At 51.5% G+C, this 27016-nt stretch overlaps 2 protein-coding genes across 2 annotated transcripts; both read left to right on the plus strand.

The window, feature by feature from the left end:
* The first annotated feature begins 538 nt into the window (after nt 1-538).
* HMOX1 (heme oxygenase 1) lies at nt 539-6738 on the plus strand. The gene is made up of 5 exons (XM_009946430.2): nt 539-637; nt 950-1070; nt 3467-3958; nt 4568-4676; nt 6168-6738. The coding sequence occupies exons 1-5, from the start codon at nt 606-608 to the stop codon at nt 6296-6298; spliced, it is 885 nt and encodes a 294-aa protein (XP_009944732.2). The 5' UTR covers nt 539-605; the 3' UTR covers nt 6299-6738.
* Nucleotides 6739-9609: 2871 nt separating this feature from the next.
* Nucleotides 9610-19244, plus strand: MCM5 (minichromosome maintenance complex component 5). The gene is made up of 16 exons (XM_009959397.2): nt 9610-9776; nt 10668-10794; nt 10906-11034; nt 11526-11698; nt 12984-13139; nt 13244-13410; nt 14027-14198; nt 14376-14487; nt 15263-15406; nt 15718-15783; nt 16727-16903; nt 17008-17120; nt 17364-17492; nt 17738-17880; nt 18473-18600; nt 19048-19244. Exons 1-16 carry the CDS (start codon nt 9610-9612, stop codon nt 19147-19149), a joined length of 2205 nt encoding a protein of 734 aa, XP_009957699.1. The 3' UTR covers nt 19150-19244.
* Nucleotides 19245-27016: the final 7772 nt, after the last annotated feature.

Genomic DNA, 27016 nt, shown 5'->3' on the forward strand with positions numbered 1-27016 from the left:
CCTGAAAGACTCTCTGAAGACGAGTGCAGTTATGGGAAATATGACATTTCCAGATGAGGGTGGGTGCTGTATTAGCTCCCTAGGCAGGGTGCAGCCGGGACACAGACTAGAGCGAGGAAGAGGAGGCTGCTCACCCTGCCCCAGGCACTAGCCCTGTAAATCCACCCCTCTTTGTCCAACCCTGTTGCCCCCAGCACAATGAGCGTCTCTTGCAGGGCCTGGGCTCTGCCTGCCACGGGCACTGCGCTGAAAGGGTTACGGAAGGAACCAGGCACCACTGAAGGAGAAGTTGCTGGACATCCTCATGTTTGTGCTTAGTTATCAAGACGCATCAGGTGACTTCCTTCTGGCCCCTTGGGGCTGCCGGCGAGGAGAGGGTGACAGCCAGGCTGGGAAGGGAAGTGCGGTTGTGTTGCAAGAAGTTTGTGCTCACACTGAGGTCAGTGGGTTGGCTGCTCACGTGGCCTGGCAGTATAAAGAGCTGGATGCGGGAGCCGGGCAGTCCAGCTCAGAGCCTCACTGTCCTGGGAGCAGAAAGGGAAGGAGGAAAGCACGAGCAAGAAAAAACAACAGGGAAGCAGAGGAGTGAAACGACGTGGAGAAACATGGAAACTTCCCAGACACACAGCTCCAAAAGGTGAGAGCGGGACGGGAACGACAGAGAAATTTTTTTGCCAGCAGAGTATCGTGTTTCTCCCCTTGCTTTTAGGCATGCTGTTCCTGTTTCTGCCCTGCAGGGAATGCATGCTCCTGCTTTCACCTCCGGATGGAGTCTGTCAGTCTTCCTCGCTCGGGACAGCATTTGAGATGCTGGTGCTCCCCAGTTCCCATCCGCGGCTCTGCTCCTTTTCCTGCCACCCCACGCTCCCCCTTTTTTCCCAGAGAGCTAAGATCCATTTTGCCAGAGGAGAGTCACAGCACTGACATCTGTTTTGCCGCTCTTCCCCAGCATGTCCAAGGACCTGTCAGAACTGATGAAGGAAGCCACCAAGGAGGTGCACGAGCGGGCGGAGAACACGCCGTTCATGAAGAATTTCCAGAAGGGGCAGGTGTCGCTCCACGAGTTTAAGGTACTTCATAGCAGCTTTGCTTGGGGATGGGATTTCCTTGCCAGGAGATACACTGTTAGAGCAGGCAGGCTACATGTGGACTGAAGCGGGAAGGAGGGGGATGGCATAAGGAAGGAGGTCCTTTGCATTACAGCTGCCTGGTATCACCCCCTCCTGTGCAAAACATGCTCTTCGTCAAACTCCAGCACCCTAAGATCTTAGCAGCTCCTCTTGCAGAAGGCAGGGCAGGACTGTGCCTATCAGGATGGGCAGCCAAGATGAAACAGGATAAAAAGACAAAGAGGTTGAAGGGATTAATGCAGTTGTTTTTCTTCATAAACGCCTGCACGTTAATTACTCGTAATGACAGTTAATGGAAATACAACTATGTCCAGACACTTGAGTGGCTGAAATGCCAAAGAGAGGGAGAATACTAAATTTACAACACTCTAAGCAGCTACAGCTAGAAATAACAATGGAATAGTGAGAAAGCGAGGATGCTGGATCATTTCTGGCACTGAACTTTGCAGTGTTTCAATTGTCACTTGCGTTGTACCAGAGCTGAGAACATGAACAATAATTACTCAAAGGCACACTGAGTTTGAGCAAGCCATGCCTGCCGCTAACAGGTAGGAGCCTGTTGCTTTTCTTAAGATAAAAGAGAAACGTTTGCAAATATTAGTCTGCACCTAACCTTGCTAGATACGTGATTCCTGGGATCTGAGCCACGTAACAAAGCCATGAGCAAAAACAAAGCACACACCTGGGCCAGAAATTCCTGGGAGGCTATAGGATGTGACGCATGGGCTTGCAAATAACAGATAGTGATCCAACCTGTGGTTTAATCACTTTGTTGTTGAATTGTTCCTTGGCAAATAAAGCCAAAAGGACAGGAAAAAGACTACTTATTTCTGACAGGTCGCATTCAGGATACTTAGTCAAGCATAAATTTACTCTCAGGTGCTGACTTCCTGCTGTTAGAAATGCGGCATTGGTTAGGCAGTGAACTTTGAGACAGGCTGGCAATAACATAAAAACTCAGGCCTTCAGGAATACAGCTCAGTTTCTTAGTAGATATTTACATGCTGTCAGGGGGAGTGAGACGTCATGTGGGTTTTGAAAAGTAATGACAGTTTTTTTCAAAAGCCACATTTTCCATTAAACATTAAACCACTACCTGCCTCTGAAAACAAGCAGTCAAGTTATATTTTCTAAATTTGTTAGGCAATGTTCCTGTATTTTGTTTCTTTTCCAGTAAGCTGGGTAACAAGTTATTGTTTAAAAACCTCTATTTTTGTTTACTCTCTTGGCAAACCTATATATCTGCCCTGACACATGAATCTGAGCATTTGTTTCCACAACCAAGTCACTGCCTGTGTGCTTATCAAAGTCCTATTTGCTGGCACCGTGGGCAAAAGTTGAAACAGCAACTCTTTTACTGCAGAACTGATTGCTTTGTGGGAGAGTAAACCGCTTTCTCTCCTGTCCTCAGCATAATCTCCCTCCTCCTCAACCTGGCTACCTGTACTGCAATACCTTCATGTTTTACCCTTTGCTGCTAGTAAGGGATTCCAGTGTAAGGAAGGGGCGGTGTAGGTGTAAATATGAATACAGCCTCTGAACACAGAATGCCCGGGGAAGGAAAGAACACAGCTAGATTGTCTTATGCCACGTGGAAAAGCTGGCAGATAGAAGAAAGTATCGCGTAAGCTGGGAAAAACAACAATAACAATGGTTTCAAAATAGAGAGGAGAACACACAGCCTCGCAGCGCTCCTTCACAAAGGCATCTTTCAGAGGCAGGCTGTGCTTCCAGCCCCCTTTCATCTTGTCTCCTCGGGGCAACCAAGGAGGCAACCCCACTTGCAATTCTGAATGAGGACAGCAGTGGTGCCTCAGTTCCCAGCATGGTGGGATGCCAACAGGATGAGTATGTTGAAAAATAAACAGGGTGTGTCATTGTCCTACAATATCCCACAAAGGGAAGCCACATCTTGAAGCATTCAGAATTGAATAATGCACTAGAAAATATACCTTTGGGAATACCCCCTCTATTGGCCGAGGGAATGAGGAGAATAGACCAGGCATGATTTAACAGGGCTCCAGTTTCCATTGCATCAAGCTGCAAGACCTTTAACTTGAAGGTGAAGGCAGCAGCTTTTAAGGGCAGGTAAGACCAATATCTGCTGGAAGGGGCTTAGGTCTTACCTGATGCTGCCTGAAGCAGAAGGGGAAGGGCTAAACAATGTCTCAGTGCACCTTGCAACTCTCGTTTTCCGCATGGGAAACCTGCCACATCACAGATGTGTATGGCTCATACTGGGTGTGCCATAACTTTCGAGTTAGTAGGATTTGTCCCCAAAACCTGAAGCAGACGGACAGATGCACCTGTAGCTCATCCTATTCCTTCTCTTTCAGCTGGTTACGGCATCCTTGTACTTCATCTACTCTGCTCTGGAGGAAGAGATTGAACGTAACAAGGACAACCCAGTTTTTGCCCCTGTGTATTTTCCGGCGGAGCTGCACCGGAAAGCTGCCCTGGAGGAAGACTTGGAGTACTTCTACGGCAGCAACTGGAAGGAAGAGATCCCATGTCCCGAGGCTACTCAGAAATACGTTGAGAGGCTCCACTACGTAGGCAAGAACCACCCAGAGCTCCTGGTGGCCCATGCCTACACTCGCTATTTGGGAGACCTGTCTGGGGGGCAGGTGCTGAAGAAAATTGCCCAAAAGGCCCTCCAGCTGCCCAGCACTGGAGAAGGGCTGGCTTTCTTCACCTTCAACGGAGTCTCCAATGCCACCACGTTCAAGCAGCTTTATCGCTCCCGCATGAATGCCCTCGAGATGGATCTTGCCACTAAGAAAAGAGTCTTGGAGGAGGCCAAGAAGGCATTCCTGCTAAATATACAGGTGAGTAACAATCGGTCAGCCCTGCCTGCCCACACCCTCTCTGAAACAAGGTAATAGCTACAAGGGAAAGGCAGAGCTGGCATTTCTGCTGTGGAGCTTACGGGAAGTTGTGGATTAGGGCAAGCTAGTCAGAGTAGGATGGGCTACACTTGTCCAACCTGGGAGCCCAGTAAAAGGCTGGTCTCTGAAAAGCTCTTCTCCCTCTCCTAGGGTTTGAATTCAGTCTCTTCCATGTGCAGTTATGAATGAGGACCTACACTGGGAGCGGGGATCACCACCTATCTGTCCTACCTTTATAGTACAGGTCCACAGGTCCTTTGTGGATACTGACTAGATGCACAGGTACCTTGCTCTCCTCCCCATCAGAAGATGGGCAATAGCCTTCTCCTGAGCTGGAAGCTTCAGGGAGAAACTGTCAGGTGAACAAGGAGTTTGAAAGGCATGCTGTTGACCCCACAGGCAGATTACATTCTGTGCAAAAAGTGCCAGGAGATTTGAACTGAAGGCTTGTGTCTTCCTCTAGTTCCTAAAGTGCCTGGGGCAGGGGCAAAGGGGTGCAGTGAAAGAAGAAGAGTAGGCCACATAATGAGACATGTTCCCTCTTCTCAGGTGTTCGAGGCGCTGCAGGAGCTGGTGTCTAAGGGTCAGCAGAATGGTCACCCTGTGCAGCCAAAGGCAGAGCTTCGCACAAGGAACACTAACAAATCCTATGAGCACGGTAAGACACTTCTAAGGGCAGGTGTTTTAACATTGCCCCTTGTGGTTTTGTTCTCCTCCCTTCCTCTATCCTTGTTTGGAAAAGCCACTGAGAAATGAGCGTGAAGTGCTTGCTCCATCCCTTCTCCAGCCATCAGCAGGTGGTGCAAGGAGAGACACTGGTGTGTGCAAAGCTTCTGCCAGACGTGACAGAGCAAGGATGACACATGTAGACTCTCCAGAAATAGTGTCAATGAGGGAGCTTTACAAGAAAGAGGTTCCCCTCTCCTCCTCTAACATTTTAACAAGTGTAAGGTTCATTTGCCACACGAGTTTTGACCACAGGGAAAACTGGCCTTGAGTTTACAGAAGCAAAGGCCACAATTTTGAGCCCAGCAGATCAGCTGTGGTGCCGCGATGCTAACAGAAGGTTCTTCCAGACACACAGCCCTATCCAATGGCTTGTCCTTTTGGACTAAATCTCCCTCTGGTCATTTTCCTGCCTTCCAGAAGTGTTTACTGAAAACAGTACTGAAAGTGTGCTGGGTTTATAGTGAGCATTGTTCTGGTCAGTGAAATGAAACCAGCTGGGAAGTGGGGATGTACAGGCTGCCCATCAGTTTTGCACAACTGAAAAAGCTCCACTACGGGCAAGCGCTGATCCCAAACTGGGCAACACCCAAGCCGTGGCTGCAAGCAGAGCAATCCTTTTTCATGGGTTCAGGCTTGTAACTGAGTGAGGAATGGGCTCAGATGTTCACAGAAAACAGTGGTTTCCCTGATAATGTGTGGTTCAAATAAAAAAAAAAAAAAACCTATGACCTACCCATTCTAAAACTAAAAGGGAGATTTGTTGGTGCATACTGAATTGAACAACAGTTTTCCTGTGGCAAAGAAGGAAAAGCAAACCTCATCTTGCACATGTCTAGACAATGAAGCTTAAAGAAACTTCTTTGAGAAAGGCAGTAAAAGTTCTCTGTGAAACTTTGCTGCTCCTTTCTCGATACACTCATAAAAGCAGGATTTTTAGAAGAGTTTGGTGTTGGATGAGGTTGTACTGGGAATATTATTTGTCTGGAGTGCTAAGGACTACCTGTTTAAGGTCATTAGATGCCTAACCAATTAAATCAATGAGAATTGGAAGACAAAATGCCTTTTAAAATTCCAGCTTAAGTATTTGGCTGTCTTCTGCACACATCAGGGGTCTGATGGATCTCGGCAGTGCATTTGTAAGCCTGTAAGGAGACAAGGGAAGAGGCCAGTATGCACGGGCAGAGGGGTTGTGAGCCTTTGTGATTCCCAAGTCAAGTCCGCTGCTTCCCTTCTTCACCTACCCCTGAACCTGCTGCCGCGGTTCCCCCCAGCCCAGCTGGGCTCTGGGCTTCCTCCTTCTCCCCTTGACAACTCCAGCAGGGTCTGCTCTGGGGAGAGCAAGCGTGGCATACTGGCAGCTTCTTGCCTCAACCTCTTCTCACCTGCCTTTTTTTCTTTTTTTCCTCCCTACTTGATCCAGGTCCAGCACCTGGGAAAGAGAGGACAAACAAGAAACACACAGACGTGATACCCATCACTCCCCTGGTGCGGTGGATCCTGGCACTCGGCTTCCTAGTCACGACAGTTGCCGTGGGCTTATTCGCCATGTGAAAGAGCAGGACTTTCACTTTTTCTTCGTGCCTTCCCTCATCCTGAACTAATTCACCTTCCCTTCTCCTTGTTGAGAGAAATTCCTGCTGACTGGGTACTGTGATCTCGGCTCTGCCACTAATACTAGGAGACTTTTCTCCCCAGAAATCAAAGAGAATGCAGTAAGGGGATTCAGGCAAAGTCTCTCCCGTGCTTGGCGTGAGCTCTTCTCAGAGACTAACTTTATCACCAAAAACTAAGGGTAGAAAAGGCTAAAAACAATGGCCAAGACTTGTTGCTTTACAGAGTGCCTCCAAAAATCCTACAGGATCAGAAACACAGCTTTGACATCTATTTCTCCTCAGAAATACAAAGATCCCCGGAGCTCTGTTTGATCAATTTTTTATACTGCTAGATAATACTGTGATCACTTTTTTCTGTGAAGCCACATGGCTCCTGCAGGTTATAGACTGTTTTATATGACACTAGTTGGTCTTTGTCAATTCTTTTCCAATCAAGCAGAAGACGGTTGTTGAAGATACATTCTCTCGTCTGGTTATATAATTTATACACATAATAAACTTCAATGTAAAGTCTCCGGGTCTGGTGTTTCCTACTATTAAAGCCTTACCTGGGGAGAATAAGGTGCGTTTCTTCCTCCCAGTTTTATGTCTTTTGGAGCTGCTGCCTCCAAAGACATGACAATAGACAAAAGTGGGAGCGATCATCAGAGCCAGACTCTGCTCCCACTCAGTGCTAACAATAGCCTGTTACAAATTGGGGCAGGTTTCTTCAGCTCCTACACACTGGTCTCTATTTCTAGAAATGGCACGAAATCCTGTGAACGTACAAAGTATTTTTAAGGGGTGGAAGCCACACAAAAGAGCTGGTTGCTATTCTATTAAAAGCAAAAGGCGATGGGACCCTCAGCTGGTCAAAACCAGGACAGCTCTCCCTGACCACTGCCAGCTAAGGGCTCCATTACCAGACTGCCCATGCAAGAACTTCAGCATGGATCAGAAAACCACGTATGTTTTCACCACCCAGAAATGAAACGTATGCTAGGTTTTGATCCTACGAGGCAGCTAAATGTGAGACATCAAGCACGGAACTGCACACCCTCACCTAGGCCAAAAACCAACCCAACTTACTCCCGGGACTCGGCACACACGTGGCATTGCTAAAGACACCCCAAACACACAGCACTGCTGGAGCAGCCCATGCACACAGCTTTCCTTCCTCCCCTTTTGTTGAGGCAGACTTGGAGGTCTGGCTTTGTGACCAGCCACTGTTATGGCCACAGGCCCTACCTGCTTCGGAGGGTCTTCTAACACAGGAGTCACTGCAGGAGAGGCTGCAGTCCAGGTATGGCACAGCAGGTACAAGGGCATTATCTATTGCCTCAGAGTCCTTTCCTCTCTTTCTACCAGAAAGCCTCTGTGATCAACCTGTCTCCATGATGCCGCCTGTTCTGGCTGTGACCTTAATCCCAAAGACTTGCCTTCCTACTGATCTGTTTTAACGACCAGCACTGAACCTGCTTCAAGAGCAAGAATCAGATGGCAGGTCCTGCTGAGAATAAGCAGTGGGAAAGAGGGACTGTCATTATTCTCAGGCTCTTATCTACCCCATATCCCTTCTGAAATCCCCTTTAATACTTCTCTGTTTGGACCCATTTGCCAACCCCTGGCAGAAAAAAAGGAGTTAATTCTTAAAAAAGATAGTCAGATGTTTGAAAAGCAGGGATATGAGGCCTGATAGATATTCAAATACAGAACTTATTCATTCATTCAAATTTAGATTAAGTTCTAACTATTCAGTCTCTCTAACCCACTCCAACTAAATCATTATGCTCATTCGACCGTGCTGAATAAATAAACTTCCCAAACATGCACACAAACGCCCATGAGCTCAGAAATGCACTCTACCACACTCAGCCCCTCTCTGCTGCCCAAAGAGACAACAGTGACCTCAAAACTAGGAAATCTGGATTCAGACTAACATCCCATTGCCCCCGCTCCCCCATGGCAACAGGGGTACGGTGCTTTAAGTACCTCACAGCCATTGTGTTATTGCACACTGAAGGACTCCAGACTGAGCCTGAAGAAGTCTTCAGAGGATGATGACTAAAGTTTTGCATGAGCCCATCTAGGATCTTTATTTTCCACATGCTGCAGTTAAACCTCCCTTGCAACACACTATGCTTCCCAGCTTTGTTTTTATTTAGGATGTGCACTACCACATTTCTGAAGGGCCAAACTGTTTAGTCAACAACCTGTCAACCTTCCCCCAAAATTCAATACTTGGCAAGAGAAAATCATCCCAGAGAACACATATCCTGAGGCAGCAGCCTGTTCGCAGGCCATCAGGCTGCCAGCACAGCCACTGCCATCCCTGTGGGGCCCTGGCCACACCACCTGCCTGCCATTTTCCCTACCATGTCCAGCAGGTTTCTCCTCTCCCCTGCCCTCCGTGGCCATGGGCCTGCTACACCACAGCCAGCCAGCCAGACCAGGCCCAGTTCCAGACCCAGGCCCAGGCTGGGGCCCAGGCCCCTCCCACCCACAGGAACACCGAGCTCCGGCCCTGCCACCCCACCGAGCCCTGAAGCAACAGGCTCCAGCTGCCCTACACCAGTAAGTATTTTATTCTCGGTAACTAACGCCTCCGCCCCCGCCCCGGTCTCCGGCAGCCACGCTTCTCCGGCCGCCGCTGGGCCGCTCCCCCGCCGCCTGAGGGCAGCCAACGCCCCCGCCGCCCGCAATGGTTTCACCTGCCCCTCTCCCGCCCCCCGCGCACCGCCACAATGGTCACGCCCGACCGCCATTTCGTTTCCCCCCCCCGCCCTTCTCTCCCAGATTTCGCGCCAAACTGCGCCCGGCCGGCAGGGGGCGGAGCGCCTTCGCCAATCGGCGGCAGAAGCGGGGCCGCGCGCTTCCTCTTGGGGCGGGGCGGGAGGGCGGCCGGGGTCCAATCCGCGGCGGCGCGCTGCGGGCGGGCCAATCGGAGTGCGCGGCGGCGGCGCGCCCCGTGCCGCCGTTTGGTTTCCGCCGCGCGCCGCTTTTGCCGCGAAAAAGTTTGGCGGCGGCTTCCCGCGGGCAGCGAGGTGCGGAGCGGAGCGGGATGGGGGGCGGGGGGCCGCAGGGGGACACCCGTGGGGCACTTGGGGGGTGGGGGAGGGACACGGGGGCAGCGCCTGGGGGGCAGCGCAGCGCGGGGTGGGGGGGGGGGCAAGATCCCGTGGGGCATTTGGGTTGGGGGAGGGGGGCGAGGGGAGGAGGTGGTCGGGGCCGACCGTGCGCTCTCGCCCCCGCAGCGGAGCAGCAGTCGCCATGTCCGGCTTCGATGACCCCGGCATTTACTACAGCGACAGTTTTGGGGGCGATGCGTCGGTGGACGAGGGGCAGGTTCGGAAATCGCAGCTGCAGAAGCGATTCAAGGAGTTTCTGCGGCAGTACCGGGTGGGCACGGACCGGACGGGCTTCACCTTCAAATACAGGTGCTGCTGCGCCCCCTTTCCCCTCCTGTGCCTTACCCGCTCCTCCTTGCACGTCCAACCTGCCGTCAACCTCCCTCCTGCTGTGCGCGCCCCAGATCTACGCCAGCACGTCTCAGCGTTTCTCTTCCCGTGAAGAGCTCTTTGTCAGTGTAGGAAATGTTGCTGTTCCCCTTTGACCTTGTAAGAGAACTGAGGTCTGGTGTTTTCCCAAATTTTTAGGCAGCCAGCCGGCGGCAGAGGTAGCAATAGAGGGATCCACACTGCCAAGCTGGCACGTAGTTCTGAAAGCGAAGGGCTGTCTTCAAGTTCTAGTGCTTGTTGGTCTGGAGTTTTGTCTGTATTCCTTAAGATCGGCACAGCACCGTCCACGTGTGCCTTCAGAGGCTGAGAAGGTCCCTTGGCCATCGCTTTGCCCTTGCAGCTTGGGGACACAACTGTGAGAGAATGTCATGTGGAGATGTATCATGCAAGGGCTGGGACAATATTTCATCACTGAATTTCATGCACCCTGGCTTTTTTAGGAGAACATTGCCTGCTACGCTATTACTTCTTTTTTAAAAATAATATTTTAGGTATAATAGGTATTGTCCTGTGTAGAAGTTTTCTAATTGCCTATCCAGCCACATAACTCTAGTAAACAATTAGTGCAATACTTTACATTGTCACTGTAAGCACTGGTGTCTCTGGTCTTTCGCATTTCACGGTGGTTTTGGGAGAAAGATTTGCCCAGGTCCCCTACGCTTTTCTTGGCACTCTCCTGATTTTCCCCATTTGCTTTCCAAACCAAGGACTCCCTGCAGAACCTGCCTTCTCTGCTCCCTGCTTGTCATAAGGTCGCTGTGGGGGACTGCTGCTTTCTGCCCTGCCAACATTTATCGCTTACTCTTCCAGGGATGAGCTCAAACGACACTATAACCTCAGTCAGTACTGGGTGGAGGTGGAGATGGAAGACTTGGCCAGCTTTGATGAAGATCTCGCTGACTATTTGTACAAGCAACCAGCGGAACACCTGCAGCTGGTAAGGATGGAGGAGGCAGGCAACCTGGCACACTGACATTGTCACAGCCTGAGAGCAGCCCTGACGATATACTGTAATCTACCCATAATAGCCTAGTTGTTCCCTTTGTAGTTGGAAGAAGCAGCAAAAGAAGTCGCAGATGAGGTCACCCGTCCTCGTCCTTCCGGGGAGGAAACTCTCCAAGACATCCAGGTGATGCTGAGATCGGACGCCAACGCAGCCAGCATCCGCAGCCTGAAGGTGAGGTGAATCTGCTGCCACGCTGAGCAGTGAGTGGCAGGGCTTGCTTGTGGGTGGGTGTGATTGCAAGGAAGCTTCCAGTACTTGATCCCGTAGTTCAGGACATGGGTTGTACGCTCATTTACAAGCAGGGATACTCTGCAACTTAAGTCTGACTGCAAAGGACTTATTGCTGTTTCATGGTGCGGGGACATTATTGCCGTTAGTGATGTTGTTTCTGCATAGAGTGTTTTGTCCTTTTCTCTCTTGCTTTGAAACGAGCATGGCTGAAGTCATGCAGCATTCCTCTACTACTGTAGAGCAAAAGACTGCCTGTGCAGGCTCTTTTGTTCTGGTATCTAAGTCCTATAAATGTGGGAACTGTAGCTGAGAAAGAACTACCTTGTCACTGAGTCTATGCTGTTACCTTCTGTGTTTCTTTAACTTCTTTAGTTTCCCATCCATCCTCCAACAATGGCTTTCTCACCTGCCCTTTACCTCTTCCCTTTCAGTCTGACCAGATGTCCCACCTTGTGAAGATCCCTGGGATCGTAATTGCGGCAACCCCTGTGAGAGCCAAAGCCACCAGAATAGCCATTCAGTGCCGCAGCTGCCGCAACACCATCAACAACATTGCGGTGCGCCCAGGCCTGGAGGGTTATGCTCTCCCCAGGAAATGCAACACGTAAGGACTGACATGGGGGATGCATGCTGCAGGCTGGTGGGGAAAAAAAGGCTGCGTCTCCTCCTCCTGCTCCCCCACCATCCCGTGTGCGCTCCATAGAGTCAGCTCCCTCTTGCACAAGACAGAAGCATCTGCACTGCTTTCTGTCTTCTGCCTTCGTGTTGCCCTTGTGCTCGCATGCACCCATGGCCGGCAGGTTTTAGCTCAGTCTGTCTGTGGTCACGCTGGTCGTGACGCTGCACGACCAGTGCTGCACGCAGCGTTGAGCAGCCATGTCTGGGGAGTTAGTTATACCTATAGGGCGCTTTAGGTACCTAAAGGTTCATTCCTGGCTCCAGCTGTCCCATAATGCTGCGTTAAGCTGCTGTCCTAACTTCCCATTAAGTTATCTTTTTCGAACAAACTTATTTCCCCCTCCCCGGGGGGCTGTTTTGTGTTACCTTCTGTAGGGATGCTTTGCTACTAACTTTCCAATCACGCCTTACAGCTCTTGAAGCGTACGGTGAGCATTAGACTTCTGCTGTGCTACATCTCTCGTGCCAACTGATCCTGGGGTGGCTTGTGTCTTTGAGCTCGTGCCTGCCAGTATTTATTTTCCGCATCTTCTCTCTAATGCAGCTTGAAAGGTCTTTGGGGTAGGGATCGTTGTTGTGTGTGGCCTGTACAGTGCCTGGCTGCTGATCCTTGGCTGCACGAGTGCATCTGCACTTTCCTGTTACCCTCCCTGAAAGCCCTGTCCCTGCCTGCGTGGAGTCGGGCGTCAGTAGTGATGTACTGAGACGGCAGCAGGACGTGGAGGTGCTCCTTGTCTCAGAGAGCTTGTAGCCTAGCAAGGCAGATGCGTCTCGAGAGACTGGGAGGTTGACGGCAGCCTTGTCATATTGCTAATTGCTTTCTCACCAGAAACCACTTAACATTTGCTTCGTGCGTGAGGTTGTAAAGAAAAATGCCCTACCTTGTCACTGAGTCTATGCTGTTACCTTCTGTGTAATTAATGAATTACCTTCCTGCCTGCTCTTAGCTAGCAGGGTAGAGGGGGCAGGCAGGGAGAGTATTCAGGCAAGTATCACCCTGTCTTTGGCTTGTTCTCATGCCTGCTTTTGGCAGCTGTTGAAGGCAAGACAGAAGGTTTGTTGAGCCTTTGGTTCGGCCCTGTGTGACTGCCCTTATTACCTGGTGGGCACCGCTCGAAGGGGTGGCTGCTCTGGGCTCTGTCACTGCTGTCCCCTCTACAGGGACGGCTCCTGAGTGCCAGCAGCCTTCCCTGATTGTTCTCTCTGCACAGAGAACAAGCCGGTCGCCCGAAGTGCCCACTGGACCCCTATTTCATCATGCCAGATAAGTGCAAGTGTGTGGACTTCCAGGTCCTGAAGCTGCAGGAGTCCCCAGACGCTGTGCCGCATGGAGAGATGCCCCGGCACTTGCAGCTGTATTGTGACAGGTACCAGCGTGGTCTCCCCATACTTACCCCGCAGGACTAGTGAGTGTGGCTGGTGCCATCCTTTCCCCTGCTGCCATCCGCTTCTTTCCCCTTCCTCCTCTTAGGTACCTGTGTGATAAAGTTGTCCCAGGGAACAGAGTCACCATCATGGGTATCTACTCCATCAAGAAGTCTGCCCAGAGCAAGAACAGAAGCCGTGACAATGTGGGCGTGGGCATCCGAAGCGCTTACATCCGCGTGGTGGGCATCCAGGTGGACTTGGAGGGCTCAGGTGACGGCTGCTTTTGGTGCCTGTCTGGTCTGTGTTGGTAGCCTGGTGTTGGGAGATCCCCCTTCCTGAGTAAGGTGTCCCTCAGCAAGGACTGTACGAAATCACAGCCTGAGTCCTTCTCTGCTACTTATATAGCAGAAGGTTCAAGCCAGTCCAGGGGTCTAACTTGCCCTGGATGCTCTGTTGTCATGTCCTGTATTAGTTTTTCTCGGTGATATTAAGTGAGGAGGCTTCAGCCTGAGTCCTCAAGGGTATATAAGTGCTTTTATCTTATTGATCTTAGTGGGAATCTGCTAAGCCATCCCTGAGGATCCGGGCTGACGTCAGTGGTTAAAATTGAGCTATGTATTTAAACCGCGGTCCTGACTATAATTCTCCCTCTGGTTCCTCCAGAGCTGCCTTGCCCGAGATCCTTGCTTTTTCCTACCAGCCTCTAAGGACACAGCCTGCCTTGCTGGGATAGCAGCTCCTGCCCTCTCCACGCTTCCCACTTGGTGGCACTTGGCATGACCTTCAAGAAGGGATTTTGGTGCTCATGGGTGTGGGAGGATTAGTGTCATTTACTTTAAAACATCTGGGTTTTTGCTCTTGCATCATTCTCCTCATCCCTGTACAGGACACAGCTTTGCTGGCTCGGTGACCCCTCAAGAAGAGGAAGAGCTTCGTCGCCTTGCTGCCATGCCCAACATCTACGAGACCATCGCCAAGAGCATCGCGCCCTCCATCTACGGCAGCACCGACATCAAGAAGGCCATTGCCTGCCTCTTATTTGGAGGCTCTCGCAAGAGGTGAGGGAAAAGCCTGGTGGAGAGAGAGAGTGGTGGCAGGGTTGTCATTCATGGCACAAAGCCCTTGTACAATCTTCTGGCAGTGCTGCCAGCTGCCTGCCACATGTCAGTAATGCTTGGTTATTAAAATAAAGGCTCACCATCTCTCCTCCCTCTTTTCCCACCCCGTAATTCCAGACTCCCGGATGGGCTGACACGCAGAGGAGACATCAACTTACTGATGCTGGGTGATCCCGGCACGGCCAAATCCCAGCTGCTGAAGTTCGTTGAAAAGTGTTCGCCCATTGGGGTAGGTGTTTTGAGGAGCCTGCTTGTAGTGCAGCTTGTTTCTTCCTTCTGCTCCTTGCATACCACCGACGAACAGACCACGGTCACAGCAGATACCTGTCCGTGCATGCACAGCTAGACTGGCTGGCAGAGGTGCGAACTGCCATTTCTGGTGCTAGCCTGGAAGAGATGGGGTGCAGGACGGGGCAATGAGGGAGGGAAGGGGAAGCAGGTAATGCCTTTCATCATGATATGAGCTGGGCTATTTGCAGACACCCAAAGACGTGACTGGTGCAGTTGTTTATTGTTGAGACTTGATCCCCGCAGAGAGGCTGGCTGGTCAGGACAAATGAAGTTGACTGTGTCTCGGGCGCAGACCTCCAAGCTGAGCCCAGGCATGAAATTATATTTTCAGCTATGTTTTCTTGTAGTCTCTATTAAACTCAGCCTCTGACTGCATTGTTCCCTCAGGAGGAAAACAAAGCTAATGCAGCAGCCCACCAAACAATGAATCACTCCCTGTCTGTACTCAATACAAGTATTTCTATGTCTGCAAGCCCTCCGGTGTGTTACAGCTGCTTAGTCCAAGGCCTGGGACGAGGCAATAGTCTTGCTCTGTACCCAGCAGGTCTGCTTTTGGCATGGGCTGAGGGGTTTTCCTGGAGGTCCTTGTGTTTCTTCCAGCAGCTCTGGATTTTGCAGTGCTGGGGGTGCTTTGTCCTCCAACTGGAGCAGTGGGCTCCTGGGTCCTACAGTGGCTGATATGCTGTCCCCTTCCTTGTCCTGCATGTCGCTAGGTGTACACCTCGGGGAAAGGCAGCAGCGCTGCTGGCTTGACCGCCTCGGTGATCCGTGACCCTTCGTCCAGGAGTTTCTTCATGGAGGGAGGAGCCATGGTGCTGGCAGACGGGGGAGTGGTGTGCATCGATGAGTTCGACAAGGTATCCATGGGGCTGCCTGCGCAGGAGCAGGGAAGAGAGCCCCTGGGCTGCCAGCTTGTCCCGGGAGAGCCCAGAGCTGCAGGAGAAAGGGCGACTCTTCTGAGGCTGCCTCGGTTTCTTTCAGGGAAGGCTGGGGATGGGGCTGCAGGGAAATTCCAGTTATGTCCTGTGCTCTTGGACAGAGGTCCTCGCAGAGGTTTACCTCTGTGGTCAGCGTCAGTGGGTGTGTAGCTGAGGTCCAGCAGAGGTGACCGATGATGACTTTTTTTTTTTTTCCTCCTTACCTCATTTCTCCCCCCTTGGATGAGAAGATGCGGGAGGACGACCGCGTGGCCATTCATGAAGCCATGGAGCAGCAGACCATTTCCATTGCTAAGGTGAGCTGTGGGCATGCATCACACCAGGGCGGGAGCCTGACTTGCCACTGGTTTTCCCTGAGAACCCAGCAACTAGTGGTAATGCATCTTTTCCCAGAATTGCCGATTTTAAAGAAGCTTGTCCAGGCAGTGGTTTTGATGGTTACTGGTTTCTCTGATCTGAGATGGGTCAGCCCTGATGGTAGGCTTTGGGTTGTCTTCTCTCAGGCAGCCTGAACTTCAGCAGGACTGAAACAAGCTCCCTCTGCTCTTCCTGTCCTCTGCTCTTCTAGATTTAGTAGTTCTGCTGATGTCCCTGTGTCACAGCCTGACACTCCCTTCCCACTGCTCTCCACCCCCTCAGAAGCTCTACAGGAACTGCCTGACATCCTGGAGCCAGGTCTTCTCTCAAATCAGAGTTTCTTTTCATTTCCACTGCTCAACCTATTTTTGTAGCACCTCTGCTCTCTCCTGGTCGCTCTGGCTCACCCCTTAGCTGTTCAGTCCCTGGTAACAGAGCACCCACCAGTGCTTTTCCATGCTGGTTGCTCTTGTCCTGCTATCTGCAAACCCGCAGTTCACCTCTGGGGCTGCCAGGGGGACTCAACCCTGGCTGCCCGTTTTCTGGCTCAGATTGCAAACTTCGAGTGGGGTCTTGTGTGTCCTTACCCTTGACCTGAGGTTTTAAATGAAGTTAGTTGGTGCTCAAGTCTCAGCTGAAGCCAGTCCTCCTCCAGAAGCATATGTGGGTCCAGCCCCATGTAGCTTCTGTGCTGACCCATGTCCAATGTAGAAGCATTACAGAGCAGTTGGGTGCTACTTAAGGGGTTTTATTTCAATGAAGGCGATTGAGGACCAGTCCTTGCAAACTGCCTTGGGCCTTTCACTATGACTTAATAGCCTTCTAGCCCTTCTGTGACGTGGATGTGGTCTTCACCACATCCATTTCTCCTTCCCCCCACAGGCAGGAATCACAACCACACTCAACTCCCGCTGCTCAGTGCTAGCAGCCGCCAACTCCGTCTTCGGGCGCTGGGACGAGACCAAGGGCGAAGAGAACATTGATTTTATGCCCACCATCTTGTCCCGATTTGACATGATCTTCATCGTCAAGGATGAGCACAATGAGGAGCGAGACATGGTGGGTTGGGGCATGTGGGTGCAGCCGGGACTTGTGGTGCCCTGTTTTTTGGGAGAGGGAGGCATTGGGGTTTCCAGCTGCCTGACTGCCCTCTGCTCTCCTAGACACTGGCCAAGCACGTGATGTCCTTACACGTGAGCGCCTTGACACAGACCCAGGCCGTGGAGGGTGAGATTGAGCTGAACAAGCTGAAGAAGCTCATCTCCTTCTGTCGGACGTGAGTTAGAGGCATGGCTTTTTGCCAGCACGGAGCTGCAGGGTGAGAGGCAGGGGTGAGAAGCGAACCGCACAGCTGATATTTGCAAGCGCTGTATCTGGGTGACCTTTTTGAACTCCTGCCTTCAAAAAAGGGAAGCGAGAGCAGCTCGCAATGGTTGCCGCAGCATGGCCCAAGGAGGTGAGGGGTGCCCAGGGGACCCTCCCCGGCGGTGCCACCTCCAGCTCCTGTCCCCCCTTGCAGGAAGTGTGGTCCTCGGCTGTCGGCAGCGGCAGCGGAGAAGCTGAAGAACCGCTACATCCTGATGCGGAGCGGCACTCGCCAGCACGAGCAGGAGAGTGACCGGCGCTCCAGCATCCCCATCACCGTCCGGTGAGCAATCCCGCCCTTCTCACCCCACCGAAACCCTTGGGATTTGGGTTGCATCGCTGGGGTAGCCCAGGAAGGGGGTTAGTAGGGTGCTGGGGTTTGGGGGAGCCCTCTGAACAGGGCAATGCTAGAGGTGCCACAGAGGGGGGCAGGAGTGGCTCGAGTAGGATAGGTGAGGGGATCAGGGGGGAAGGAGAAGACCCCTCAGAGCCGCAGCAGAAAGCAGGGAACATCTCCTTTGGCTGCAGGCAGCTGGAGGCCATCGTGCGCATTGCTGAGTCCCTGGGGAAGATGAAGCTTCAGCCCTTCGCCACCGAGGCGGACGTTGAGGAGGCCTTGCGGCTCTTTCAGGTGTCCACACTTGATGCGGCCATGTCAGGCAGCCTGTCAGGTGAGGGGGAGATGCTCTGTGCTTGGTGGCAGGAGGGACATTCTGGGTCTGGGTGCTCAGGGCAAGGAGAGATGAGCTCCCCTCCCAGGACCAGGCTGGCAAGTGGTGCTACCAAGCATCTCTCCTGGACTTGCGTTCTGAGCCAGGGCAGAGCAACGCCTGTGGCAGCAAGGAGCGGTCATGGCCATGGGGCTGTGGCTCACAGGGAGGGCAACAATAAATGGCATGGAGGATGTCTACAGCTGCTGGGCGAGGGAGGGCTGGTCTGGCCCCTTGTGATCCCAAGGGCAGAGTCCAGTGTTGGAGGTCGTTCCCCAACCTGTTTGTCCTCTTAACATCTTTCCCTATGGAGGTGGAAGCAACGTTTCCTTGGGAGGCAGGGTGGCACAAAGGGTTTGAAGGAAGCCCCAGCAGTCAGGTCCACGTTCAGCTTTGTCTTTGGAACTCCACAACCTTGGATGGTGAATTTGCTCATGGGTTCCTTAAAGTCTCTGAGACACGCTGGCGTGGTGGGAGACACAGGAGATGGGCACTCTGGCTTTGAGAGTGACATCTGGGTGGCACAGAGCGTTCACACAGCCTCTCCCTCCAGGGGCAGAAGGCTTCACGACACAGGAGGACCAAGAGATGTTGTCCCGCATCGAGAAGCAGCTCAAGCGCCGCTTCGCTATCGGCTCTCAGGTGTCGGAGCACAGCATTGTCCAGGACTTCATGCGGCAGGTGGGCTAGGGACCTGTGGAGGGTTGGGCTGTGAAACCAGGGGACCTCAGGCTGCTGCTTGGGGGGGTGCAACCCGTTCCCCAAGAGGAGGCTGGAGAACCCCTTTTGGTCATGTCTGCTTTTGAAGTTGTTTGTAGGGAGGGGTGTGTAACATGATTGCAGAGTTTGAGGGGAGTGAGGCAAGAACTTGTTTTTCTGCAAAAGCACTGAGGTTTGGGGCTGTTTGGGTAGGTTGGGGTCTTATCCTTCGAACCAGAGCCATCTGATTTGTGAGACTGGTTGCATTCAGACCTGAAATAGTGGAAGGAAAGGAGCATCAACACCTGGTGCCACCAGGCTCCCTCCCTCCAGAGAGGCACAGCCAGGCTTTAGTGGTGGTGGCAGGTTCCCGCTGGGCTCTGGTGAGCTTTTCCCTGCCGGCTCATTTTCCCCTGCTCTCTTTTCCAGAAATACCCAGAACACGCCATCTACAAGGTACTGCAGCTGATGATGCGGCGGGGGGAGATCCAGCACCGCATGCAACGCAAAGTCCTGTACCGCATCAAGTGACCTCCTCGCCCCACACACAGGGAGGGAACCGCTGCTGCCTGATGTGGGCCCACATGCAGGCAGAGCGCCCTGTGGGGTCAGAGTCTGCTCCTGGAAGAAGCTTTTCCTTGGGGAACCAATCAGCCCAGGGCCTCCCTCTTGAACCAGAGTCTGGGGTGGTCAGGGTTCCACTTGGGTGCTCTGTCACACTGATGGTTTTTTTTGAACCCAGAAGCTTTTAGTTTGTATTAAAATAAAAACTGATATTGGTAGTCCAGGTTCTATGGCTGCCCAGAGGGACAGAAGGGATGCATCGCCTTCCCCCTTCAGAGGTAGTGCAGGATTTTGGTTGGAAAACCTGCTCCCTGTGGGTTACCCACTGCCCAGCGACTGCCCTGGGGACTCACCTTGACGCAGGATGCAGCCCTGAAGGCAGAAACTCATTTCTAGGTCAGGGTTTGATCTGTCTATTAAGGTATAAATCTTGTTGGCACAGGCTGATCTGTGGGGGCTCAGTGGTGCAGGAAGCACTTTACCCGGTCACTGTGTGCAGGCTGCTGTTGTCTTTCCTGTCTGTCAGCGGCAGCGAGGGAAATGACCTGCTGTTCCCTGCTTCAGAGCTGCTCTTTGCTTATCCCTGTTTCCAAATGCTACAGCAGGTAAACACTTTACCCTTCAGTGTGAAGGGCTGTGTGAGAGCCTTGCTGGAGGCGTGGGCAGAGCTCCCGACTTGCCCCAGTGGGGTAGAGCAGTGCCAAATGAGGATGGGGATGCAGAGCAATGTCCAAGAGCTGTGTGCTCTCCTCGCTATACCTTTACCACCTTGTTTGTGTGCTGGCAGCCATGAGGGAGGGATGTCCCGCTTGCCAGGAGCCTCTCCTGGGCTTTCTGCCCCGGGGTGCACTTGTGCAGCCACTCACCCTTCTGTGTTTGCTGCATGACATTGCACGTGTCAAACTCTGCAGGTTTTTTTTCATTTCTAGCGAAGTAGTATGGGTTACCTTAAGTGTCCTGAAGATGTGAAGTGTAGGTAGGTTCCTGCCCTGGCAGCTTGAATGTGTGAAAGTGCCGGTGGGGGACTATGAAGACGAAGCAGCGCTGGGTATTGCAGGCAAGCAAAGCTGCTGTGGGTGCTGGTGTCTGCGAGTGACCTTCTGGCTGAAAAACACACCCCAGGAGAGGCTTCATTAGCAGAAATAATGTTAAGGGCCAGCAGAGGGTACCAGAGCCTTGAGGATGCTGGGCTCTGGTGCTGCACACAGTGCTGCCTCCTCCTCCAAGAGGGGAAACCAAGAGGTCCCTTTGGGATGGGGTGGTGGGGTGCAGGGTGCACCCAGCCTGGCAGCTGTCACACGAGGGCTGGGCTCCCCTGCGACGCATGGGGGCTGAACAGTATCCCTGTTTGCTTCTGTTTGGGTGCCTGTTTGCTTCTGTTTGGGTGTTTTGAGAGGTGCACAGTGCACTCTGGTCATGGCTGGAGCTGGTTATGGGGTTGGGGGTCCATCTGCAGGGCATGGGGCGGTGGTGGCCCTGACAAGATGGGCTGCGCTTTGGAGAAACAACCGCCTACTCTTTGTCCTCCAGTTTTTCAGACGGGCCTGATGTTTGTGGAAGGCTGGAGGGGAGAGGAGGCTGGCCCAAAGGCTCCCTGCAGGGATGGGTCTCTGGAAAGCTCGTGCCAATTATTTCATTGTCCTGTATTTTTGCAGATGCCAGCAACTTTGCAGGGCTTGGAGCAAGCTAGGGCAAAAGCAGGCACTCTTCCCTTTTAAAAAGAAAGAGAGGCTCCCTGGTGGGGGAGGCATCTTCCCTGAGCTGCTGCTCCATGGAGAGGATCAGCTTCATGGAGGAGGAATAAGTGGAAGTGAGAATAACAAGGCGATATCTTGACCTGGAGGCTGAAGTTCACAAAACTGCCAGTGTCTGAAAGCTTCTCACCCCACTTGCAAGTTCCCATGCCCCTGCTCAAGCATTCAGTATTTTGGCATCAGGAGGTGGCCCATTAGACCAGGGTCAACACAGCACCGAAGCAGCAGCATGGTGTTGTGGCTGTTTCCCTGCCACATGCTGTAGCCCATGCAGCACTGTAGTAACGGGTCCTAGAGGTCTCAGCCTCTGCCACCTTTCCACACAACCTCTGCCCTTGCTTCGGAGATGCTGACTACCTGTCTAGCCACGGTCCTTCCTCCAGAGATGCAGCAAGAGGAGAGCAAACAGGGAGGTGAGTATGGGATCGGTACCCACAGCCTGCTGTTAATGCTGTCTCCGGAGCAGGCTGTGAGCCTCCGCTCCCAGGCTTGGAAAGAGCACCCGGTGATGGAGAGGGGCTGGGTGGGGAGTGTCCTGGGAAGGGGACTGGGGAGGGAAACACAGTGCAAAGGGCTCTGTTTCCATCACCCTTCTTGTTTTCCTCCTTTCCTTCCCTCCATCCATCTGCAGACTTCCCCCACTTTCCTTTCCCCATGATCTTTGCTCTGTGCTGGAGCTGTAGTGCATGGCTGGATTTCAGCTACTGACTGCCAGTGGTGGTCCTGTGATGCTCACGGGTTTTTAAAAAGCCAGCATCTCAAGCTACATCAAGCTATGCTGGGTGTTGGTGGCGGCTGGAAATTCTTTTTGTTGGTTTTTTTGGTTGTTTTCATGACATGATAGGGAGCAGAGGTATATTTCTGTGACGAGGATCAGAATGATTGATGTCTTCGTGCTATGAAATCTGTTGATTATATGGTATGAGGTTATGTAAGTGTACATACGGCCTGAAACAACATTGTTTAGCAACTAATGTCTGCAGCTTTATCACAAGAAGCGGAGCTGGGATATGCGCAACTCTGGTATTATCTTGGAACTCAAGATCATTGATTAGTAATGGCTTGTTTTGAACGTCTCATTGCAGATGGAAATTTTGTGAGGGACAGCAGTTCTCAGTTGGAAAGATGCTTGGTGATGCCTACCTGATAAGGGATTGGTCGTCCTCCTGGTGAAGATGGCCAGATTTTTCCTCAAATGATAGCTACTTGATAAATAATTGGTCATCCTCCTGGTAAAGGTGTCTCTTTTTTTGTCATCCCTGAGGTTCTGGCATGCTGAGACTTGTGACAGAGACCCCGTCTAGGTGTTCTTAGATGACCTTTTTGTTCTCAAATCCAATGCTAACAGAGAGTAAAACCAGCCAGACATAGCCACTTCATATCTGAGCAGCACAGCGTTCCCTTAACTAGCCTACCAACCTGCCCTTGTCCCTTCCTTACCTTAGTGCTATGTCACTGGCACAGGAGGTCCCTTCCCCAACCTTGGCTTGGCTCCTTGGGAAGTACAGTTGGATGAGTGTAACCACCCCAAATCAGGCAGCTGCCAGGGATACTCAGGTGCCTTTGATTCAAAGCTTGGGCTGGTGTAGGAGCCACTCACCTCTTATCACAATGGATTAGCCCCTAAAGAATTTGCAGATTACTTGTAATTCTGCATGAAATGTGTTGATCTGTGCGAGCAGAGGGGAGTTTCTCACTCCAAAGAGATCCAGTGCGCTGGGCTCTTGCCAGCCTTTTTGGCTCTTCATGGGAGGGCTGGGTTGAGATTCATCTGACCAGGCATCAAGAGCTGTGTCTGAGCAAGGTGCTCTCTGTGTCAGTGCAGGAGAGTCAGTGCTCCAGACAGCAAGTTGTTTTACACAAAGTAAATGTTTAAAAGAAACCAGAGAATCTGTACCCTAATCTCATGTGTTTTCTCACTGTTTACTACAGAAGGGGGTCAGGGCAACTAGATCGAGTAGGGACATTTGCTTTGTAGGCATCTCAGACTGGGAAGATGTGCACGTCCTTCCTGCCTGTGTCCTGCACTGCTGTATTGGAGGAGAAGCGCTTTGGTGAAGCCTTGCTTTGGGTGGCTAACTTTGGGGCAGCTTCACTAGGTTTGGTTCTCTTTCATCAGAATACTGCTGTGGAAATGTCAGTGGAGCTCCACTACTGTAAAATCCAGCAAAGCTGAGTCATCACATCTGCATCACTCGGATCTCTTCCATCTCCATGTAGGATGAGAGCTGTTGCAATGCAGCAACTTAACCTCTGAGCGTGTTGTAAGTGTCACTTCCTCCATAAAACAAAACAAAACCGAACTGCAGAGTCCTGAGGTCTATTGCTCAAGGATGTGAGATAAACACTGGCAAGCGGAATATGCTGGTATGGATAATGCGAGAAACGATCTGAGCTGGTCCACCAAGCACCAAACTTGGACGAAGGAAGCCGGGGCTCCTTCCCCCTTTCTACTACTGACTTACTGGGCCAGATGAGCAAGTGACTTCATCTCCTTGCCTGTCCTGGATAATAACCTTCTGGAGCACAGACCACCTCTTACCACGATTTTGGGTAGTGCCTGGGACAACAGAAGCCCAGTCTCAGAGGCAGAGTCTACTTGCTGATATAAATAACACTAACATGTTCTAGGGCCTCTCCAGCCCTCACCAGACTGAGAACTGATCTCCTAGAGGCAAAGAAACCCCTGTGCCTTGCTCTGGGCAGTGCCAGAAAAGACCAAGAGACAAAGGGAGTAGTCTCTGTGAGGGAGACCATGGTGCAGCAATGCTGTGCTGCCATGACATCACCCTGCAGAATGGCACATGTGCCCTGGGTCTGGGTGCCTGTGACATGGTATGCCGGTCAGGGGTGTCTCGCACTGTTTAAAGTCCTTTAGGAAGTTTGACTAACAGCCCATATCCCCTAATTCTGAACTAGGTTCCTTCAAAATCCCAAACCACTCATTCTTCCACAGCTGTGATGTACAAATGCCTGCTACTGCTCGTCATCCCGTTTTGCCCATCCCTTTGCAACATCCTTTGCTCCTTCCTGCACATCTCAGCCCCAGGTCTCTCCCAGCGATGCCAGCCAGTCCATTTTCTCGTCCTCCACTCCACTGCATGCCTCATGCCTGCTCTCTCTTCTCTGCATGGTCATCCCCTCCTATTGCCCTTCCCAGCTGTTGAAGTCAGTCCCTGGCACCTTGCAGAGTGCTTGGCACAAGCCTCCCACTTCTGTTTTCAGCCTGCTGGCTTCACAGGTAGGTAGGACATTGGGGTACAACATGCTGGATCAGCTCTCAGGGCTGCCTATAGGGAACAGGACACCAAGGATGTCAGAGAATGTCCCCTGAGCCATCTGCTGCTTCTTGGCTGTTCCTCTCCTTCATGCCCTTCAGCTTTTATCCAGCCAAGAGGCTCCACCTCCTCTCCCTGATCTTGATCATCTATTTTTGTTTCTAATACTTTTGTTTTTCCTTTTCTCAGACTCCTCTGTGGTCAATTTAGCCAGAAAGCACACAGACCTCTGGCCAGAAAAGCCAGGCAACGCTGGTTTATTTGCCCTTTGCACCATACACTTTTGGACCCTCAGAATGAACGCAAGAGCATTATCATGCCTGCCTTGATCAAAGTACCCATGAAACGCTTGCTAAGTGGAAAGCAGGTGTATCCACAGCTGGCCACATGCTGTGTGCTCATCAGCATCCAATACCTCTGTGGTATAAATAGGCATCTATAAATAGATACGTAGGCACCTTTTCTTTCTGGAAATCCTTTCACTTGATGGAATCTGTCAGGTCTCAAACTGCACCTGGTACTTTGTGGACTCTGTTGCTAGTGATCATAAAGATGAACTTCAATATATCACTAGGACTACAGAGTTAAATGCAGAGTGCTCGAGATATTTGTAAGGTTTTTAGAGCGACAGTTGACAGGTCATCTAGCATATAGGTAATATCACCTTCCTAGACCCTTGCACCAGAACAGAGGGTGCACGTTCAACATTATCAGTTATCTTCTATTTGTGTTTTGTAATGAGGAGATGTTTTGTGGTCTGACCAGGAGTGCAGACTGTCACCAGTCTGGGAGGTTTGCCATCAATGTGGGTCCAGCAGGTGAAGGGTGGGGGCCTGGGTTGGGGAGAACTAAAGGACACAAAGAGGGTAACAGCTTTCCCAGCGCCACATGGCTCTCACAAACTGGTCAGTGGTAGAGCTCTGTGTACGTGATGCTCAGTCCAGATCTTTCAGCAGCACCGTTGCTGCAATGGGAGAACTATAATATCTGATTTACCTGGCTTGTCCTTGATTGAAATATGGTTTCCACAGCAACATCATTACTGCCACACTGCACCATCACTTTACTATACCCTATTCAGGTGCAGATGCAACTTACAGTATTAGATACATCCCATGGAAAGAGGATTAAGTTTCTCCAGTCTTGAGTTGAACTGAAACTTGAGTTGTTGAGGTCAGAAGGCCCCTTTTGGCCCAGCTCACCGCACCTCCTGCATGACACAAGCCCTAGAGGTTCAGCCAAGGAGCCTAGCAATTGAAGCGCTCCATAGGCAAAAGCAAATCCTCACTGGCTGCCTTCATTTGATGTAAAATTGGTTTGCTTTCCAAGGGGCTGGAAAAGTAAGGACTCCAAAATGGCCAAGAAAAGTTGATCCCAAAGAGTGTCAAAGTCTTCCCTGATGAACATCACCAACTGGTAGGAAGGCAAAGTGCAGAAGCACACGTATTCATAGCCAGGACCACACAAAACAACCACATGTGGTCATGCACAATCAGATAAGACAGATCCACACCTGTGTTTCACGTGACCGGGCAGGCATATTGCCGCAGTGCCTCCCCGTGCCATGCTATTTGACTGCTTTCCAAAACCTCAGTGTAGAAACCAGGACTTCTGCTCTTTTGTCTCTTGCACTAGAGAAAAGGGTAGTATTAGGTCAGAGAACTAGCTCAGAAGGAGAAACCCAGCATTTGAGTCTCTGCTTTATGAGAAAAAACAGAAGACCTATTTGTTTGTGGCTCATGCTGCATGCCCCAAACCCAGAGATGCACAATTTACAGTCTTGACCCCTTCACCTTTCTTGCTCCTCAGAGGATAAAATGGTTTCCTGTTTATTCCAATGGGCAGCTGCTGTATCCACAGGGGAGAGCAGCACTCATGGTTAATGTGGCTGATGTCCAGATACGTTTTGCAGAAGTTGCTTGTTTGTTTGCTGGGCCATCCAGCAGCTGCTGAATCTCCTGGCTTTTGGAGTAGGAGACTCCCAGGCAATTCTCAGATGCTCGAGCATGGGAGAGGACTTGCTCCCCACCACCCCCACCCCCGCACTGGGATCAACAGGCGGGAAAGAGGTCCTGAGGGCTTCTTCAAACTCTGCTGCTGCTGGAATATACCAGGAACTATAGATCCTCCTTCACCTTCTCCACCTGGTTCATCTGTGCCCCAGGGATCTTCTGCATCACCCATGCGAGAGCAGAGGCAGTGCACTGCCTTGGGGTCTCCTAACCCTAGCAAACACTGCTAGACATGAGGTGGGGTTGCCGAAGCTGTGAGACATCCAGGACCAGTGAGGCAAACTCCCTGTAGTCAGTACCCAGGCAAGAGAAGTCTGGGGATGTGAGAAAGCCCTGGAAATCCCCAGAGAAATATTATCACCATAGGAACCACTCCTCAGGCTGCTTTTACAGTCACTTGGACAGAAGAAAGTGTCCCAGGATGTGGAGGATGCAGCACCCGGGGGATTCCCTGCCAGACATGCAATCACCATAGGCCATTTTTGGTCTCCTCCATCAACATGGAAGAACCAGTTAAAATTCAATGCCCTTGAGAAGGAAGTGTCAAAGACAATTAAATGCAGGAGAAAGACAAAGCCTGCTGCCTCCCGTGTCTGTATGTTTCTGTTTTGACATCAAGAGCACTTCCCATGTTTGCTTTCCTTCTTTGCTTCTGCCTGGCAAGGCTGAGTTGGCTGTTCATGGTTTTAAATGCCACAGTGACCCAGATTTGGAACAGGCAGGTGGTGATCCAGGCAGTAGGTTTGTGTCTGACTTTGCTTATGCAGTCAGCTGTGAATTGCTGAAATAG

The sequence above is a fragment of the Leptosomus discolor genome, chromosome 1, assembly GCF_034619465.1.
Source record: "Leptosomus discolor isolate bLepDis1 chromosome 1, bLepDis1.hap2, whole genome shotgun sequence".
NCBI lineage: Eukaryota > Metazoa > Chordata > Aves > Leptosomiformes > Leptosomidae > Leptosomus > Leptosomus discolor.

What these genes read in the sequence shown, in the direction of transcription:
- HMOX1 (XM_009946430.2), top strand. Translation starts at nt 606, where the DNA reads ATGGAAACTTCCCAGACACACAGCTCCAAAAG. An exon ending in CATTCCTGCTAAATATACAG is followed by an intron (nt 3,959 to 4,567) that starts GTGAGTAACAAT and finishes CCCTCTTCTCAG; the next exon opens with GTGTTCGAGGCGCTGCAGGA. An exon ending in TAACAAATCCTATGAGCACG is followed by an intron (nt 4,677 to 6,167) that starts GTAAGACACTTC and finishes TACTTGATCCAG; the next exon opens with GTCCAGCACCTGGGAAAGAG.
- MCM5 (XM_009959397.2), top strand. Translation starts at nt 9,610, where the DNA reads ATGTCCGGCTTCGATGACCCCGGCATTTACTACAGCGACAGTTTTGGG. An exon ending in AAAAGTGTTCGCCCATTGGG is followed by an intron (nt 14,488 to 15,262) that starts GTAGGTGTTTTG and finishes GCATGTCGCTAG; the next exon opens with GTGTACACCTCGGGGAAAGG. An exon ending in ACAATGAGGAGCGAGACATG is followed by an intron (nt 16,904 to 17,007) that starts GTGGGTTGGGGC and finishes CTGCTCTCCTAG; the next exon opens with ACACTGGCCAAGCACGTGAT.